At 39.0% G+C, this 18855-nt stretch overlaps 2 protein-coding genes across 2 annotated transcripts; one reads left to right on the top strand and one right to left on the bottom strand.

Moving 5' to 3' along the window:
* The first annotated feature begins 194 nt into the window (after positions 1-194).
* On the top strand, positions 195-1143 carry LOC110566427 (olfactory receptor 6K3-like). The gene has a single exon (XM_021664275.2). The coding sequence runs from the start codon at positions 195-197 to the stop codon at positions 1140-1142; it is 948 nt and encodes a 315-aa protein (XP_021519950.2). The 3' UTR covers position 1143.
* Positions 1144-9325: 8182 nt separating this feature from the next.
* On the bottom strand, positions 9326-10270 carry LOC110566424 (olfactory receptor 6K6). The gene has a single exon (XM_021664273.2). It carries the CDS (start codon positions 10268-10270, stop codon positions 9326-9328), a length of 945 nt encoding a protein of 314 aa, XP_021519948.1.
* Positions 10271-18855: the final 8585 nt, after the last annotated feature.

Here is an 18855-nt window from a genome sequence, read left to right on the forward strand (position 1 = left end):
CAACTAAATATACTTACTAAAACGTTTGTAAATTTGACAGCATTGCTTCATAATTTTCTAAGCAACTCATCATATATTTTATTTAATTGACTCAATATTGAGACTGTTTAGATGGTTAAATTTTTTTCTAATTGTCCTTTTGCTTGAGTTCTGATTTATTTATTCCTTTATCCAGCCAATGATCTGCAGAAAATATGGATAAGAAGAATCAAACAAAGGTGACAGAATTTTATTTTTCTGATTTCCCTCAGCTTGAGAGTGGTGGCCTTTTGTTCTTCATCCTTCTGCTCTGTGTCTACATGTTCATCGTTGTTGGAAACTCCATGATCTTCCTGGCTGTGCAGCTGGATGTGCATCTGCACAACCCCATGTACAGTTTCATCAGCATCTTCTCCTTCCTGGAGATTTGCTACACCACAGTGACCATTCCCAAAATGCTCTACAACCTGGTCAGCAAAGAGAAAACCATCTCCTTCATCGGCTGCCTCGTGCAGATGTATTTTTTCCATTCCTTTGGAGTCACGGAGAGCTTAGTCCTCACAGTGATGGCCATCGACAGGTACGTGGCCATCTGCAACCCTCTCCGCTATGCCATCATTATGACTCCGAAGCTCTGCACACGGCTTTCCACGGGCTCTTTCACGCTTGGCTTCCTCATGCTTCTCCCAGAGATAGTGTGGATGTCAACTCTGTCCTTCTGTGGCCCCAATCAGATCCACCAACTCTTCTGTGACTTAGAACCTGTGCTTCTCTTAGCATGTACAGACACATCTATGATTCTGGTTGAAGATGTCATCCATGCTATGTCCATCCTGACCTGTGTCTCTGTCATTACCCTTTCCTATTTGAGAATCATCACCGTGATCCTAAAGATTCCATCTGGCGAGAGCCGTCAGAAGGCGTTCTCCACATGCACAGCCCACATCACCATCTTCTTGCTGTTTTTTGGCAGTGCGGCTCTCATGTACCTGCGCTTCTCTGTCACCTTCCAGCCTCTACTGGAAAAGATCATTGCACTAATGTTTGCGGTCCTTGCCCCGCTTTTCAACCCTATAATTTATAGCCTGAGGAACAAAGATATGAAAGATGCCATTAAGAAACTCTTCTGTTCTCAAAAGATATTCACTGTCTCTGGGAGCTAATGTGAGCTTACCCATGCCTATTCAAGGATATTTCAACCTTTGCATATGTTTCTAAAACAAATAATCCATTTCTGAGAATACTATGTAAGTTTTTATCATGGTCTTGGTTGTATTTCTTTTCAGTTTTCTAACATAATGAATATTATTTGTCCTGACAGTAGAAGTGTTTTGCATCCTTGAACTACCCAGAATCTTATTTTGAAATAACAAATAGTGCAGTACCATCTTTCCCAAGTCAATCAAGGATCATCATCTTATGAATAACAGTATGTATAATTGACACATCTAAACGCTTCCTTTGTATACTCTCTCACTCTATCCCTAGAATTGATTTTTTACTTACACAGTCATATTTAAAATGTTAGCAAAATCCATATACCTAAGAGGATTTGAACTGAAGAAAGGAGCATAATTTCCTGATATTTGTTCAGAGACAGTTGCCATACTCTCCATAGATGGTCAGTGATAAAATGCCATGATTATATGGTACATAGTCACTATTTGTGGCATTTGCCTTTATCATCTCTTCTGTGGGACTCAAGATTCCACAGCGTATGTTCTCTAGCTCCTAAAGATTAAATAGATTTAGAGTACTGCCTTGAGACTAAAAAGAATAAACACAAAACACTTAAACAGCTGAATTTGGTATTTTAAAATATTGGGACTGTAGATGGCTCTGTGGTTAAGAGTTCATGTTCATTTTTGCAGGGGACCTCGGTTTGGTTGTCAGTTTCCATGTCAGACATCTCACAATGACAACGACATGTAACTCCAGCTTGCTCCTGCGAAGGGTTAGGAGTTAGACGGACTCTTTATAGGCATACAGACAGGGGAAGTAAGTGGCCACAGATGGGTAACAAAGATGGAGAACTTCTGGTGTTGCTGACAGACCACCCCCTGTCTGAGAACATGGATGGGAAATGTTTATCCCAGACTGTGAGCCTATCAGTTTGCCAGACTTTGTTCAGACTGACCAGACATCAACTGGAAGAAGACACCTCAGACCTCATGAAGACACATAAAACTACCAGTCCCAGAGGAGAGAGAGGACTTTGGTTCTAGGGTTTCCATTCTAGACGTGGGACTTGGAAGGGATCTTTCTGTGTATCTTGCTGTGTCCACTGAATGTGTACGTGTGTGTGTACATGTGTGTACCATGTGTGTATGAGTGTATGGGTGTGTGCATATGTAAGGATGTGTGCCTTTTGTGTGTATGAATGTGTGTGTGCATGTGTGTATGTGCGTGTGAGTGCTTGTGTGTTTCTTCACCTTTAACAGAAAAAGTATTTATCCTCATTGAGTCTACCTCCTGTGTCTGATATATCTATGCTGATAGCTGTTGTGTTGTATACTTTCTCTTTTCCTTTAATTCCTTCACTGTCAGAGAAAATAAATCCAATCCAGACCCCTAGAAGGTAGCAATAAGAGAACATTTTTCTCTGGCCTTCATGAGCTCAGATATACATGCGCATACACACGACACACATACACGCGAGTACATGAACACATGCGTGTACACATACAAATACACATGGAAAAATTAAAAAATATTCAGTGCTGGTAGTATTACAATGTTCAGCATTGTGTCATGCTTTCTTCAAAGCCATGCAGTTATAATAATTCACTATTTATATTCTTACTATTTTCCAGCTTTTGTTTGCGCCTCCTTTCTCTTCCCTTGTACTTATCCATTACAAAATTTATACATTTTGGTGTCTGGTTCAAACTTTTCTCTTTATTGCTATAAAACCACTCCAGCAGCTTTAGGGATAAAGTAAAATCTCCAAAACCTAATCTTGCTCAGCTCCTAGTGGAGAAAAAGGGGACTGGAAACATTTACAGTGATCTTTTTTTTTTTTTTTTTTCTTTTTTTTTTTTCTTTTATTTTTTTTTATCAGTTACATTTTATTAACTCTGTATCCCAGCCCTGTCCCGATCCCTCATTCCCTCCCAGTCCCTCCCTCCCTCCCTCATCTCCACCGTGCCCCTTTCCAAGTCCACTGATTGGGGGGACCTCCTCCCCATTCATCTGATCCTGTTTTATCAGGTATCTTCAGGACTGGCTGCAAAGCCCTCCTCTGTGGCCTAACAGGACTGCTCCTCCCTTCGGGGGTGGGGAGACCAAAGAGCCAGTCATTGAGTTCCTGTTAGAAATAGTCCCTGTTCCCCTCACTTACAGTGATCTTTAAGAACAGGAGGCCATCTGGTGGTATGGAGATGCTGTCAGCAATGGAAACATCAGTAGTATCACAGCTTTGTTTTTGTCCTTATAAACAAGGTGTCAAAATGGCATTTTGCTATACCTCTATAAAGACTAAATGTGTTTTGAAAGCTTATGCTTATAGCCACAGATAAGTGTAGCTCATATCGTTCACCAAAGAAGCTTCTTCTTGGGGCAGAGGAAGGCTATTATAGGGAAGAGAAGGCAGAATGATTGTAAGACCCAGAGGAATGGCACTCTTAAGGAGAAATAGCGTGTTCTGGACATGACAGTGAAGCCGCATACATGAAGTCTCATCAGAAAGGCTATTAGATTAAATTATTCAAAAACCATATATTTGTTAAAGCTAAAAATTCTATTTAAAATGTAATCAAAATTATCATTCCGCTTGAAGGTGTTTAACAAATACTTTGATTTTTTTTTAAACTTGACATTTCCTTTTAACATGTGTTTAAATGGGACATGCATTTTTTTAAGTGTCTCAGTTTCATGATTCAACAAAACCTCCAAAGTTTATAAACAGCCTTTATAATATAAAAAGACAGTCCCACATCTTTTCCAATATTTAATGTGATTAATGTAGTAAAGTACATCTTGATGTCATAAGTCTAATAACTTGAGTAATGCTACGGAATTTCTGACTATAACACCTAAATCAACTTTACTCAATACCATGTTTAAATCAGTTTCCCAATTACAGATAAACAATTAGAATTACATTGTAGATTTGATATTCTAATGGATCAAAGTATCTTAAATAACAAAATTAAAAATAGTAAATATACTTGATCAAAGATCTCAAGTTTTGATTTCTTCAAACATCTTTGTACTTAGTTCAAAGTATGTGGGGAGTTTAAAATGATGTTAACACACATTTCATTTTTATCATATAAGTCATCTTCCACTGGTGAAGCAAATATTTACTGGGGCTGCTATATCAAGTCATATGTAAAATACTAAATATACAACTGACAAAAAAAAAATCCTTGCCCTTGTCCTTATATACCTGCCAGTTGAGAAAGGGGAGATATTTTTAGTGTAAAAAATATTAATCAAATTTTAGAACATTATCCATTATATGACTATGTGTTCTGTGGAAAACAGAAAAGGAAACTTATAGTAAGTATCGAGGGTGAGTAGGAGACTCCTTAGTTTAAGATCAGTCAAGTTAAACCTCATTCAGAATGCTAAGGATGAGCAACACTTTGAAGGAAAGTAGATGGCCACCTATATTTAAAGAGAGATCATGCAGGCCAGCAGAGAGCCTGTTTAAGGAACAGAGTTAGCTGTTTAAGGAATCAGATTCTCCTGCATCTGAAATGGAGTGTGTCTGGAATGGGAGTGTGGAAATCTATAGTTAGGAGGTGAAAGGGGGATGTATCACAGGGCTTTGGGGGCTTTGCAAGACTTAGACGTCTGTAGTTTACTCTGAGGATTGAAGAGCCAGGGCAGAGTTCTGAGCACAGGGGAGATGCTCTCTGCTATGAAGCCCAGCAGAATCATATTCCCTCTGTGTTGAGACCACTGTGTAGGGAGGCACCGGGGAAAGCTCAAGCTGATAGGGAGATCTACCAGTAAGTGTGGGGAGACATGATGTTACGTGTACTAAGACACGTTTTTGAGGTGTGATAATTTCAAAGATAGACAACTTTTTAATGGAGCTTTACTACCAATCCATCAAAAAATTGCGATAACATATAGTGGGAATACAGAGGAAGCTGAAGGGGGAAGCAAGGAATAAATATGATTAATTTCATTGTATACATTTATTCTCAGGATAAAGAACAAAGTTTTAAATGCAAACTTGGACTTTACTGATTATGATCTCAATGAAAAAAATTAACTGTAATTTAAAACACAAATGTGTGTGCCTGAATATGCAATGTTTAATGATAAGAAACATTTTGTAAAACAAACAAAAACCTCACATTTCATGTGATAATTTTCATTCTTTTCCTTTGTCTTTTCCCCATTCTATTTGACTGGAGGCATTTTTATTTTTTATTTTTTTTAAATACTGTTATTGAACCCTGGGCCTTAGATGTGCAAGAAAAAATACTCTATAATCAAGCAATGTCCTAAGTCTACAAACCAGCATACCTATGGACACCTGATTTTTGACAAAGAAGTTAAAACCATACAATGGGAAAAAAAAAAAAAAAACAAAAACAAAACAAAACAGCACCTTCAACAAATTGTGCTGGTTTAACTGGATGTCTACAAGTAGAAAAATGCAAATAGATCCATACTTATCATCCTGCACAAAGTAAAGTCCAAGTGGATCAAAGACCTCAATATAAAACCAGACACAGTAAATCTATTAGAAGAAAAAGTGGGGAAGAGCCTTAAACACATTGGCACAATTTCCTGGACAGAACACCAAGAGCTCGGTCTCCACGTGGTGAGTGCCCGAGCAGGGGGATCAGGCACTGTCTCTGTAATAAACTCTGTTGCATGCTTGCTCTTTGTTCATTACCCCCTGGTGATGCAGCCTTGCTAGGCCACAGAAGAAGAAGATCCCGGTAGTCCTGATGACACTTGATAAGCTAAGATCAGATGACAGGAGAGAAGGATTCCCCCTTTCAGTGGACTAGGGGAAGGGGATAGGGGAGAAAAAAGAGGGAGGGTGGGACTAGGAGGAGGAGATTAGGGAGGAGCTAATATTGGAATGTAAAATGAATAAATTTGTAAAAAAAAAAAAAAACTAAACTAAAAAATAAAGCACAAAATAAACTTTGAAAAAAATCTATGGTTTCTAACTTTTTATCTTGAAGTGTTTCTGTTTATTCTATATAAAAAAATAAATGTAAAAAAAGAGATATGATCCCGCCTCTGAGAAAAAGGTATTGGACGGGTCTGATGCTCTTTGGGTGGATGACACCTAAATGAACATCAGTACAAAGTCCCAATTTATTTCTAATATCAGAGATCAGACCTCTACTCTTGCCTGATGGGTCTAAAACAAAAAGGGAGAACTGTAGAGAGCTGCGTAATGCCACGCCTTAAAGATGGAGCTGGTTTCCACCTTCCACCTTCCCAATGATGAGTGCTCTCTGTCAGGAACAACTCCACATTTGGCTAAGGCTGAGGATCTGGCTTGCTTCCATGTATGTGGACCTATCTGCATTGTCCACGTGGCATGCTGGGGTTGGCTACCCAGAGGCTATTTAAGCTGTGGGCTGGCTTTCCCCAGGGTCAGAAGATTGTTCAAGGTTCCTGAATAAACTGCATTGAGAAGAAAAAAAAAAAAAAAAAGAAAGAAAAAAGAGAGAGAGATATGGTTCAAATGGCATAACCTTTTGTGGAACTTTTTAATAATGAGATTCAAAATAATTAATAGAGGTAGGGGACAAAGAAGAGCTGTATGATGAAGTGCATTTAAAATTGGAGACTTAGGAAGAATCAGCCAGGAAAATGTGATACGAGGAATCATTGTTCAGATTCCCTTAGTTGGAAAACAGCTGAATGGACCATATAAACCAGGCGCCAATGAGCACAGAAGGGGCAAAGGAAGAATCATGAGGTAAAAGGAGAGTCAATAACATGGAGCTTCAAATGTTAGGCTATCAAATACTGAATTCAAACCAATATGCACGTGACGGCATTGAATAGACTGAAGCATATAATTCTCAGAATATTGTTCTTGATATTGAAGAATAAAAGGTAGGAAAAATGCAAAAGACAGACGATGAGGAGTAAAATATGATCTGTGAAATATGTTCTTCTGAACGTGACATGCCTATTGCACCCATAAACTCACAGCAGGCATCTTTATCTGCACAAGATCTAAAGGAGAGCGAGTCAGCCAAAATCCCAGCATAGATGGAAAGGTGATTTCTAAACCCACCTCTTTTTTTTTTTTTTAACTTTCTTTGCTTCTTAGGACACAACTTTGAGACTGTTCCAATCTATGTTCAGGTCCAATGTCTCTCTTCGCAGGTTGAGCAATTACACTAAACTCTACATGATGAAAATGAGTAACCCAGGGGGGAAAGAAAACTCAGACATAGATCTAGGCGCACATAAAAATGACTTTCGACATTTTGTCTCCAAACTTTCTAAATCCTTTTTTTTTAATTATTTTTTTAAAATTTTTTGATTATCACGATTTATTCACTTTGTATCCCGGCTATAGCCCCCTCCCTCATTCCCTCCTAATCCCACCCTCCTTTCCTCTTTCTTCCATGCCCCTCCCTCAGTCCACTGATAGGGGAGGTCCTCCTCCCCTTCCATATGACCCTAGTCTATCAGGTCTCATCAGAACTGTCTGTATGATCTTCTTCTTTGGCCTGGTACAGCTGCACTCCTCCCAGGGAGAGGTGATCAAAAAGCCAGGCACTGAGTTCATGTGAGAGACAGTCCCTGCTCCCCTTAAACCCACCTCTTACTATGAAAATATTGGCAGTTTGTACCTGTTGGTGGAGGATAGATTCTCTTTCAGAGTGTGGCCATTGGTAGGTTTCTGTGTTCCAGTGGATGACTCTACACCAGTGAACACATACACATCACTAACCAGACTTAGTTATCAAACATAATAATTAAAGGAGAGACATAAAGTCATGGGAGCATGTGGAGGAAGTCAGGGGTTCAGGGATGGCTATAATATTTGTCATTGCACACAAGTATAAAATTCTCTAAGAAGAAAAATACTGAAATAAAAATACACAAGAATTAAAAATAGTACATCTCACAGACACTATGGAAATGGAAAGGATGCTTTAATGCACATTATTGGTCATTTTTGGTTATGGAACAAATCACTCTGCAAAATAAGTGACTTAAAATGAAAATTTTATTATAATTCCATACATTAAAAATTTAGGATAGAATGAAATCTGTGGTTTTTATTCAGTCTTTTTTCATTGTCCCTATGTGTTTTGGTTGCTCAGTTGTTTGCTTGCAGCTGGCTAAACTGCCCTTCAACCTGGTCTTTTACAACTGACGGGCTTGTTGTCTAGGTAGACTGGGGTAGATAACTGTGCAAGGTCATCTGGGATTTGATGAAGTAAATCGTCATTTAGAGTTTCTTATGCAGAGACTTCACATACATGAACTTGGATTCCAGAAAATAGCAAAATGGAACTGAGTACCAAGAGTTATCTTCTGCATTCTGCACATGATATGCCCATACCTGCACAAGTCTGTGCACACACACACACACACACACACACACACACACGATGCATAAAAATAAATAATTTAAAGCAACTGTTACTAGTTACTTAGATAACATTCAGAAAGTCATGAAACATGTTTGAACTTTACTTCCAAATTTTATTTATCAGTATGTAAACAGTAGTGATGTAAACTGACATGTTTACTTAAGGATGTTTAAATTACAAGGTGATTTATATGTAAAAAGGTTTTAAATAATAGCTTGAAATATAGTGGACTACCCATGTTGCTCTTTTGAAACCCTTTCAGCCTGAAATTCTCTGACGCATCACATAGTAAACAGTGCAGTTTTGCTGATGGAGTGTGTAGTTAATTAAATAGGCTGAAAGTGGAGAACATTTGCCTTTTGTGTCATGAAACAGTACTTGAGCAATTATGGATGGCAGAGCAATCTAACACTCGGAAATCAAGAGGAACATTAACATTAGCCACTTTCAGAACTATTTTGTGTGGCGTGTCTCATGCTCTACTCTTTGGTCTTGTCAACACATGCTGTCACAGAAGAGAGTGGAAGGAACAGACTAGTATAGCAGGAGGCATAGGTCAACTTGTGCTTAAAGCAGGAGCATCCACACATGCTGCTTCACCTGTCAAGCATCTGGTCATTGTTATGTAAACAAGTGGCCACCAGTGATCTCGAGGCATCATCCATCATCCCTATAAACAGCAGAAGAAAAGGCATCTGTGGCAATGGAAAATGAACATCACCTGGGGCACGAAAAGCAACAGTGAGATTCCGAACTTCAAGAAGGGCTTTAATATTGGGAATCAAGGTCTACTTCTGAGCTCAGCCATCTCTCTTCTGATGAAAAAGCCTCCCAATGGCATCTTTCATTTCTTTGTTTCTTAGACTATAAATAATGGGGTTGAGAAAAGGAGCAAGAATAACAAAAGTGACAGCAACTACTGTGTCCCAGAAGACTGAGTAGGTGGCCGAGAATCTCAAATACATGATAGCCACACTACCAAAAAACAGCAAGAAAACAGCAAGGTGGGCTGCACAAGTGGAGAAAGCCTTGTGCCTCCCTTCTGCTGAGGGCATCCCCAAAATCACCACAATGATCCGGATATAGGACAGAGCAATTACAAGGAAGGAGGCCAGTATCTCTACTGCATGGATAGCATCCACAATGACAACCAGAGATGTGTCTGTACAGGCCAAACTGAGCACAGGGGTGAAATCACAGAAGATCTGATGGATCTTGTTGGAGCCACAGAAAGGCAGAGTGGCAATCCATACAATCTCAGGCAGTACTAGAAGGAAGCCACAGAAACAGGATCCAGCTGTAAGCTGGATACAAAGTTTGGAAGTCATGATGGTTGGGTAACGGAGAGGATAGCAGATAGCTATGTACCTGTCAATGGACATTGCTGTCAGGACACACCCTTCTGTGATACCCAACGAGTGGAAAAAGTACATCTGCATGAGGCAGCCAGCTAGGGAGATGGTCTTCTTCTCACTGACTAGGCTGGAGAGCATCTTGGGAATAGTAGTCGTGGTATACCAGATCTCCAGGAAGGACAGCACACTGATGAAGAAATACATGGGTGTGTGCAGGGCTATGTCCAGCTGGACAGCAACAAAAATAACTAGGTTCCCTGATACAATGAATGCATAGACAAGAAGCAAAGGAATGAAAAATAAGAGGCCACCTTCATACAGAGGTGGGAACACAGAGAAGAGGAACTCAGTCACCATAGTTTGATTCCGGCTGGCCAACAAATGGGTCATCTGTGAAGGTAAGAAAAGACATAAGGGACTTCCTGGAATTGCAATGTTCATTACACACAGATTCCTTTCTGTATTCAGTTGCTTATGCTGAATATTGGATCTTAAACAAGTCAGTCAGAACTATTTCTAAACTATATAATTCTACCCCAGAAGCAGTTGAGACATTCATTACACAATCTAATTTCTAAACAACTGTCCTCTGACTGTCATAGATTTATGTGAAGGAAAATAAATTACTCAAAAGTTTAGATTCAGAAAGCATTTTCTGGAAATTCAGGCATTTTCAAAGTTTCCCTCCCTCCTTGCCTTCAACTCTTGTGTGATTAATTTCAAAACTTTCAAACATTTCTTATTTGTGTTCTTCAGGGGAAAAAATAAGTAAAACACAAAGAAAGTATCAGGAACATTTCTGACAATAATTTTCTTTGTGATATTTTTTACTTTTTCCTCCACTAACACTACCGCTGAGTCTGGCTAGACTATCAGTTTTTGGATTACTGGTCTGTTTGCTTTGTAGTAGAATGTCTGGTTTTCATCAGGTGTTAATTGTGCAAACTTTCCCTCACAGACTCTAATTTATCTGTAGCTTTCCTGTCTCCTCTCTCCCAGTTAACATGACAATTGCCCAAATTTAGAATCTCTCCAGAATTACTTGGTACCTAATTAGTAGCCAGTTTTGGATAAACTTATAGCTACTGCCTAGCACTACCCATACCTTCCCTACAAAGGCTAAGTCTAAGAGACAAAGGGAAGAAATTATTCTCAATTTTAACAATCATACCAACCATAATGATGGCTGTCTTAGGTGGGGGGGGGGAAGGAAGCTCCTCAAAATGAGCTGCAACCAAAAGCACACTAACATCTGCTTGTTGGGATAACAGATGATTGAAAATTTGCAAAGCTAAGTAGAATTAGTAAAGGTTGGATGCACCCACTCTCACCTTGACTGTCACAACAGCTCATTCCCTGCTATCTATTCCTCTAAGGAGTCATTCTGCAGATGATTTTCCTCTAAATGTGACTTTGCCTCTCCTTCTCTTTACAAAACATTCAAGGCAAAACTCACCTATCTGACTCACGATCATTGTCATTGCTAATGTAGTTCTAAGCAAAATTTGGAACTAACTATCCTGAAAATCAATAGTTCAGCAACAAACAAACAAAAACAAAACAAAAAAAAAAACAAAGAAATCACTCTTTGTACTGTAATTTTTGGCTATTTCATTTCTTTTATGTTCTGGATCTGCTTTTCTTAAAATTTCAGGTGTCAGTGTCTCCATGGTAATGAAAATCTTTGTGATTCCCACTGCCAGAGCAACTAGCCTCTCCTCTGAGTGTTCTTCAATTGTTCTTTTAGACATCTAGTACATCTGTGTTTCAGCATTATCTCCCTCAAGTAGACTAAAAACACTCTAAGAGGAAGCAAACAGAAATAAATGTCACCAATTAATTCTTATGCAAAGAGAATAATTCAAGTTACACATATTTGCTTTATATGCATTATATAACATGTTCCTACCTATGATAGATTAATAGTTAATGTTACACAACAGAGAGACTGAGAACAAATGAGAATTAACTACTTCAAACTAACATAGCAAAAGCTCAAAGCAGTAATTTGAAAGTGAGGTTTGTTTGTCCTCAAAGTCTGTGGCCTTTTTTTTTTTTTGAATCCTCATATTTATTGTTAAACTATTCCGGTTTTATGGTGATAGATATTATGTGGTTTCCTCAGGTGGTCAAAAGCAAATTCTAATAAATGCATTGCAGATTATAAAAACTGGTTGTAGTTCATGGTAGATGCCTCTCGTTTTACATGCCAAGCTTGAAAGGAGAAAGAAAAGAGAGACAAGCTTCTAGATGAAATAAGCTGTGGTGCTCATAAGTGAAAGATATGAGACTGGAGGTGCCCCCTCGCTAAATTATTCCTTTATCTGTCCCACCTGTACATAGAGTTTTCTCATATGCGGAATGATACACTATGCAAAGCAGTTGAGCACAGAGCTATGAGAAAGGATAAGAGAGTCCAGTGGTAAATATCTCAGAGCATCCCGACATTGAGAACTTTGTTGCCCTAAGTTTGTGGTTCCTCTCACCAATAAGCTGTCTCATTATTCACCATTCACACAATTGTTCACCTGACAATCAATATTCTCTGGTATGTGACAATTTCTCCCAAAGGGTCAAGAACTATATAAAGGTCAACAAAAATTATTCTTGCTCCTGAAACAACGAAGGATATGAAATAATTTGTGGAATGACAGATAACTAGAAGAATAAAAGGAGGTCACCCTGCAAATATTACTTGTACAGTAAAGAGATCTTATTTAGCATTCAGTGATTAAACAAAAACAGTACCTTGACCCACATGTGACTCCCTAGAAGGCTAGAATTGTTCGGACCAATAGAATTATAGTTCTCAAAAGACTTCAGATATCAATGTCTTCATCAGTAAACTGAACTCTATTATTCCTAGTGTTCATTTTGCATTTCATATCTCATAACTGAAATTCCTTACTAATGCAATGAGATTCCAAGAGCAAACTAGATTCTGAAGAGCAGATGGTTTGCAGGAAACAGCAGGTGAAGAGCAGAAGTCACACTGAACCTTGAAGTTTGGTGTCAGTCTACACAACTCACCCTGCCTGAGGCCACAAAACACTCCGCAGACTGCAGCCAGGGTCATGTTTAGGCACACTTGTGAGTATATAGATAACTCTGAAGACTCCTTTGGGGAATACACAGAATGGATCTTGGGTGTTTTGCTTTAGATTATGAAATATCTAAAGAAAGAATCCTGAGCTTCCTTTCTAAGGGACAAATTAAGAAGGAAATGTTTCATGGTAATGAATCATCCCCAGGATAATTCCCACGGATTCCTCCGTGACTGCCATGCCTGTCTATAATTCAGCAGCATCTGCAGAGTAGACAAAAGATTTCACTGTGGACTTCAACGAATACCCATTCAGAAAACGGGTTTCTTCTCACTTTCACATTTATTTCTATTTCTTCCATGCCCATATACCCACATGGATTTAAATTTTCAAAACATACATACTAGATAAATTACAACTTTGGTTATTTTCATTTGATTGGTTGGTTGAATTTTGTTTTGTTATTTTTAAAACAGTTTTAAATTTTAAATATATTTTGATCATGATCTTTCTTTCAAAGTTTTTCCAGATCCCCTCTTTCTCCTTACCTACCCAATTTTAAGTTCTTTCTCAAAATTAAACCAAAATTCCAATACAACAGCAAAACACCGAAAATCTGGAAAACATAAAGCATCACCACAAAACAAAAACACCAATTTGTGACCAAATAAAAGCACCCACAAAAAGCATTATTTGTTGGTCAACTACTCCTGAACATGAGATCCTCCCTAGAGTGGTTGACATATCCAGGGTCATTCAACTGGAAGAAACTGACGTTCCTTTTCTCTGAAAGTATAAATGACTCTTAAGTTTGGTTATTCCTTTTTTTTTTTTTCAATGCAGTTTATTCAGGAACCTTGAACAATTCCTTTTTTTAAAAAAATAAATTTATTCCTTTAAATTTATTCACTTTGTATCCCTATTGTATGTCCCTCTCTCCTCTCATCTTGGTCCCATTTTCCCACTTCCCTATGTCTTCTCCCTCCCCTAGTCTTCCGAAAGGGGAGCCCTCCTCCCTTACCAACTGACCCCAGCCTATCAAGCCTCATCAAAACTGGCTGTATCTTCTTCCTCTGTGGCCTGGCAAGGCCACCCTGCCAGGCGGAAGTGGTTGAGGAGCAGGCAACAGAGTCCATGTCAGAGACAGCCCCTGCTCCCCTTAACTATGAGACCGATATGAAGACTGAGGTGCCTATCTGCTACATATGAGCAGGGGGCCTAGGTCTTCTCCATGCATGGTCTTTGGGCTCAATTAATATCAACTGAGTGAATGTTAACTGATTAAAGAGAGAAACCTCTGGCTGTATCAGTAAATGCAGAGAAAGTATCCAATGCAATTTAGCTTGTATAACTTAAAAGAAAATACTTTTATAGTTTCAGTAAGCAAAAATATAACAAAGTGCAGCCAGAAACCATGAAGAAGTGAGATTGTGCCTTCCAGCTATGACATGAAACGTACACCCATGAAATCTCAACAACACAGCTGACAAAAACAAAAAACTGGGCGATTCCAAAGGTTGACATTCTAACAAACAGAAAAATATCTCAGGGTCCCACCCACAACTGAGGAATAGTAAGGAATTAAAAACTGCCGAGAAATCAGTATTCTTCAGGAATGAGCCCCCTGATTGATTAACCAATATCAAGCAGTCAGTCCTGGAAACAACACATGTTGGCAAAAATTAACGAACTTACAGAGTTATATTTATCTATTTAGTCATTTATTTGTAACAACAATGGTTAAAAATTAGAAAGCTTTGCATTTGGGAGGGTGTGGGAGTACGGGAGAACTTATGTAATTGTATATTAATTAAGTAAAAAAAATAAATGTTTCTTGGAAAAACAAATATGCTGTGTTAATACAGAAAGAAGAAACAGCATTAATAATCATTTATGACTGAACGCAGCAACTTACAGAAGAATATAAAAAATATTAAATTATTTTGCAAGTGGATGCATACAGGCCAATACATTTACCAGATACTCTTTTATTTACCAGAATAAGTCAATTTTGGTGCCAAAATTTTTTTAAGGCATCTAAATTCAAGAGGTATAAAGTATGTGTCACACCCACATGTAGAATTTCATTATGTTGTGTTGGAAGATAAAAATATCTACATAAATCTACAAACAAGTAGTTTTGATGAGTAGAATATTTCAGTAACTTAAATATGTTAACCACCATCCCAACTCAGTCTATCATTTCAGTGTAATTTTAATCGAAATCCATTTTTTGGATATAGAGACAGAACACAGAATAAGATAAAGACTTAAAAACTGAACATGAAGTACAATGTTAAAGCTTATTGTACTTTTCCCAAATATCATTATAAAGTTATAAAATGAAATGTCAATAAGAATGGCACACCCAACAGCTCTATTGTACCCTGTCCCCTGCACTCCATTTTCCTGCCCACACTCTGCCTACATTCCTGGATTCCTGCTGGCACTAGAAACACCTAGACTGGAGCCTAGCATTAATGCTCACCAGAGAGGCTTCACACAGCAACTGATGGAAACTGATGGAGAGACCCACAACCAAATATTGAATGGAGCTCAAGAATTCCTGTGTAAGAAGCGGAGGAAGGATTGAAGGAGCCAAAGGTGTCAAGGACATCAGAAGAAAACCTAGATAATCAACTAACCTGGGCCCACAGGGGCTCATAAAGACTCAACAGCCAACCAGAGTGCAGGCATGGGACAGACCTAGGCCCTCTTCACATATGTAACAGTTGTGCAGCTGGGTTTTCATGTGGGACTCCTAAAGCAGGAATAGGGCTATCTCTGATTCTGCTGCCTGCCTATGGACCCCTTTCCCCTAACATGAGCTACCTTGTCTAGCCAGAATAGAAGAAGATGCACCTAGTCCTATTGCAACTTGATATGCTAAGGCTGATTGATATCCATGGGGGGTTTCCTCTTTTCTCAGGAAAAGGGAAAGAGGGGTGGATTGGAGGGAGGAACTGGGAGGAGAGAAGAGTGGGGCAGATGAGAGGAAGATGAGGATGTAAATTAAATAAATAATTAATAAAAGAGAATAACAAACCAAGGGGAAAAGACTAATGGGGTATGAAATATGACACATCACAGAGTAGACAGGATACCATATCACAGGCAAGTGGTGAAAAAAAGCTGGCACGGTGTGTATAGGTGAAAATGATGCTGAATCTACCCTGCTCAAACTTCTGTTAAGTTTAAGAGAAAACACAACAAAATCAAACATTTCCTGATTTCACCTAACATTTGGCTACAGACTGACTACACATACACTAATAATTTAAAATACAATTAAGCTTAAAGACATTGACTTACCAAAGATACTATAAAGCAAAAGGATAAAATACACAATCAGGAATCAATTTATATCATGCATACTTTAAAATGATTATTATTCAGAATATGTATACAGAGAGAGCAAATGCAAACTAATGAGGAAATGATAACCATCCCAGGTGTAGAAAGAGATATATACAAATACATAAAGCACATAAAAGTGTATGATGACTACTAAATAAACAAATATGATTGCACAGAAAGTTAGAAGCAGCAATCAGATAGCTTCTATGTAAGAGTCTGACTGAGATCCTCTGCATATATGTCATGGTTATGTAGCTTGGTGTTTTTGTGAGACTCAGGGGAGCGGAACTCTCTCTGACCCTTTGCCTGCCTGGGGGACCCTTTTTCTCCTATTAGGTTGTCTCATCTCGCTCTGATACGAAAGAGTTTATGCCTATTCTTACTGTACCTTGCAATGCCATGTTGGGCTGATATCCCTGGGAAGCCTGCTCTTTTCTTTTTTTCCTTTTTTTATTTTTATTTTTATTTTTTAATCAGTTACATTTTATTAACTCTGTATCCCAGCCCTGTCCCGATCCCTCATTCCCTCCCAGTCCCTCCCTCCCTCCCTCATCTCCACTGTGCCCCTTTCCAGGTCCACTGATAGGGGGGACCTCCTCCCCATTCATCTGATCCTGTTTTATCAGGTATCTTCAGGACTGGCTGCAAAGCCCTCCTCTGTGGCCTAACAGGACTGCTCCTCCCTTCGGGGGTGGGGAGACCAAAGAGCCAGTCATTGAGTTCCTGTTAGAAATAGTCCTTGTTCCCCTCACTTTGGGAAACCAATTGGTAACTGAGCTACCACAGGCTACATCTGAGCGGAGGTTCTAGGTTATATCCGTACATGGTCCTTGATTGAATGTCAGTCTCAGAAAAGACCCTGTGCCCAGATATATTTGGTCCTTGTGGGGCTCCTATCCTTTCCCCATCAGACTAACTCCCCTTCTTTCTTATGATTCCCTGTACTCTGCCAAAGGTTTGGTCATGAGTCTTTGCTTTGAAAACACTGCTAGTTAGAGTCTTTCAGATGCGTTCAGTAGACTCCTGTCATACGTTCAATGCACATCCCATCTGTCTTTCTAAACGAGGATTGATCATCTTACCCCATGTCCGCTCAATTGATTATCTTTTTTAGGTGTATAGATTTCATTATGTTTATCATATCTTATAGGTCTATATAAGTGAGTATAACCTATGTTTGTCTTCCTCCTTCTGGGATATTTCACTCAGAATGATCTTTTCTAGATCCCACCATTTGCCTGCAAATTTCATGATTTCCTCCTTTTTGATTGCTGAGTAGTATTCCATTGTATAAAAATACCACAATTTCTGTACCCATTCCACCGTTGATGGACATCTGGGTTGTTTCCAGGTTCTGGCTATTACAAATAGAGCTGCTATAAACATGGTTGAGCAAGTGTCCTTTTTGTGTACTTGAACAAACTTTGGGTATATACCTAGCAGTGGTATAGCTGGGTCTGGAGGAAGCACTATTCCTATTTGTCTTAGAAAGCGCCAGATAGCTTTCCAGAGTGGTTGTACCAGTTTACATTCCCACCAGCAGTGGAGGAGGGTTCCCCTTTCTCCACAACCTCTCCAGCATGTGTTATCACTTGAGTTTTTCATCTTGGCCATTTTGACGGGTGTAAGGTGATATCTCAGGGTCGTTTTGATTTGCATTTCCCTGATGGCTAATGAGGATGAGCATTTCTTTAAGTGTTTTTCTGCCATTCGATATTCCTCTGTCGAGAATTCTCTGTTTAGCTCTGTTCCCCATTTTTTAATTGGATTACTTGGATTGCTGCTTTTCAGCTTCTTTAGTTCTTTGTATATACTGGATATTAGTCCTCTGTCAGATAAAGGGTTAGTGAAGATTCTTTCCCAATCTGTAGGCAGTCGCTTTGTTTTGATGACGGTATCCTTTCCTTTACAGAAACTTTTCAGTTTCATGAGGTCCCATTTATTGATTGTTGCTCTTAGAGCCTGTGCTGTTGGTGTTCTGTTCAGGAAGTTGTCTCCTGTGCCAATGAGTTCTAGGCTGTTCCCCACTTTTCTTTTTTTTGAAGGGAAACAGGAAGAGTAGATCTGGAGGAGCCAGAAGGTGGCCGTGGTCACTGGAAGGAGAGGAGGGAGAGGAAAGCGAGGCTGAGATGTAATATATGAGAGAAGAGTAAAAAAAAAAAAAAGAAAAAGAAAAAAAATGATCAATATGCTGTTGATGGAAGGTAGACCCTAAAAAATTGATAATATCCTATAAATATTAATTTGCAAATATTCTATAACAAAAAGTGTATAAGTGATAAAATGGTCATATATACAAAGCAATGGTACAAGCCCTTTAAGGCTACAGCTAAACCTCATTTAGAAGGGTAAACAGGATAGACCTTGGAAGTGGGAAAAGACAGGGAACAGGACAGGAGCCTACCACAGAGGGCCTCTGAAAGATGTTACTCATCAGGGTATAGAAGCAGATGCTGAGACTCAAAGCCAAACTTTGGGCAGAGTTCAGGGAATCTTCTGGAAGAAGGGGGAGATAGAAAGACCTGGAGGGGACAGGATCTCCAAAAGGAGACCAACAGAACCATAAAAACTGAG

The sequence above is a fragment of the Meriones unguiculatus genome, chromosome 11 (genome assembly GCF_030254825.1).
Source record: "Meriones unguiculatus strain TT.TT164.6M chromosome 11, Bangor_MerUng_6.1, whole genome shotgun sequence".
Lineage (NCBI taxonomy): Eukaryota > Metazoa > Chordata > Mammalia > Rodentia > Muridae > Meriones > Meriones unguiculatus.

Excerpts from the sequence above, each read along its gene's own strand:
- LOC110566427 (XM_021664275.2), top strand. The coding sequence starts at position 195 with ATGGATAAGAAGAATCAAACAAAGGTGACAGAATTTTATTTTTCTGAT.
- LOC110566424 (XM_021664273.2), bottom strand. The coding sequence starts at position 10,270 with ATGACCCATTTGTTGGCCAGCCGGAATCAAACTATGGTGACTGAGTTC.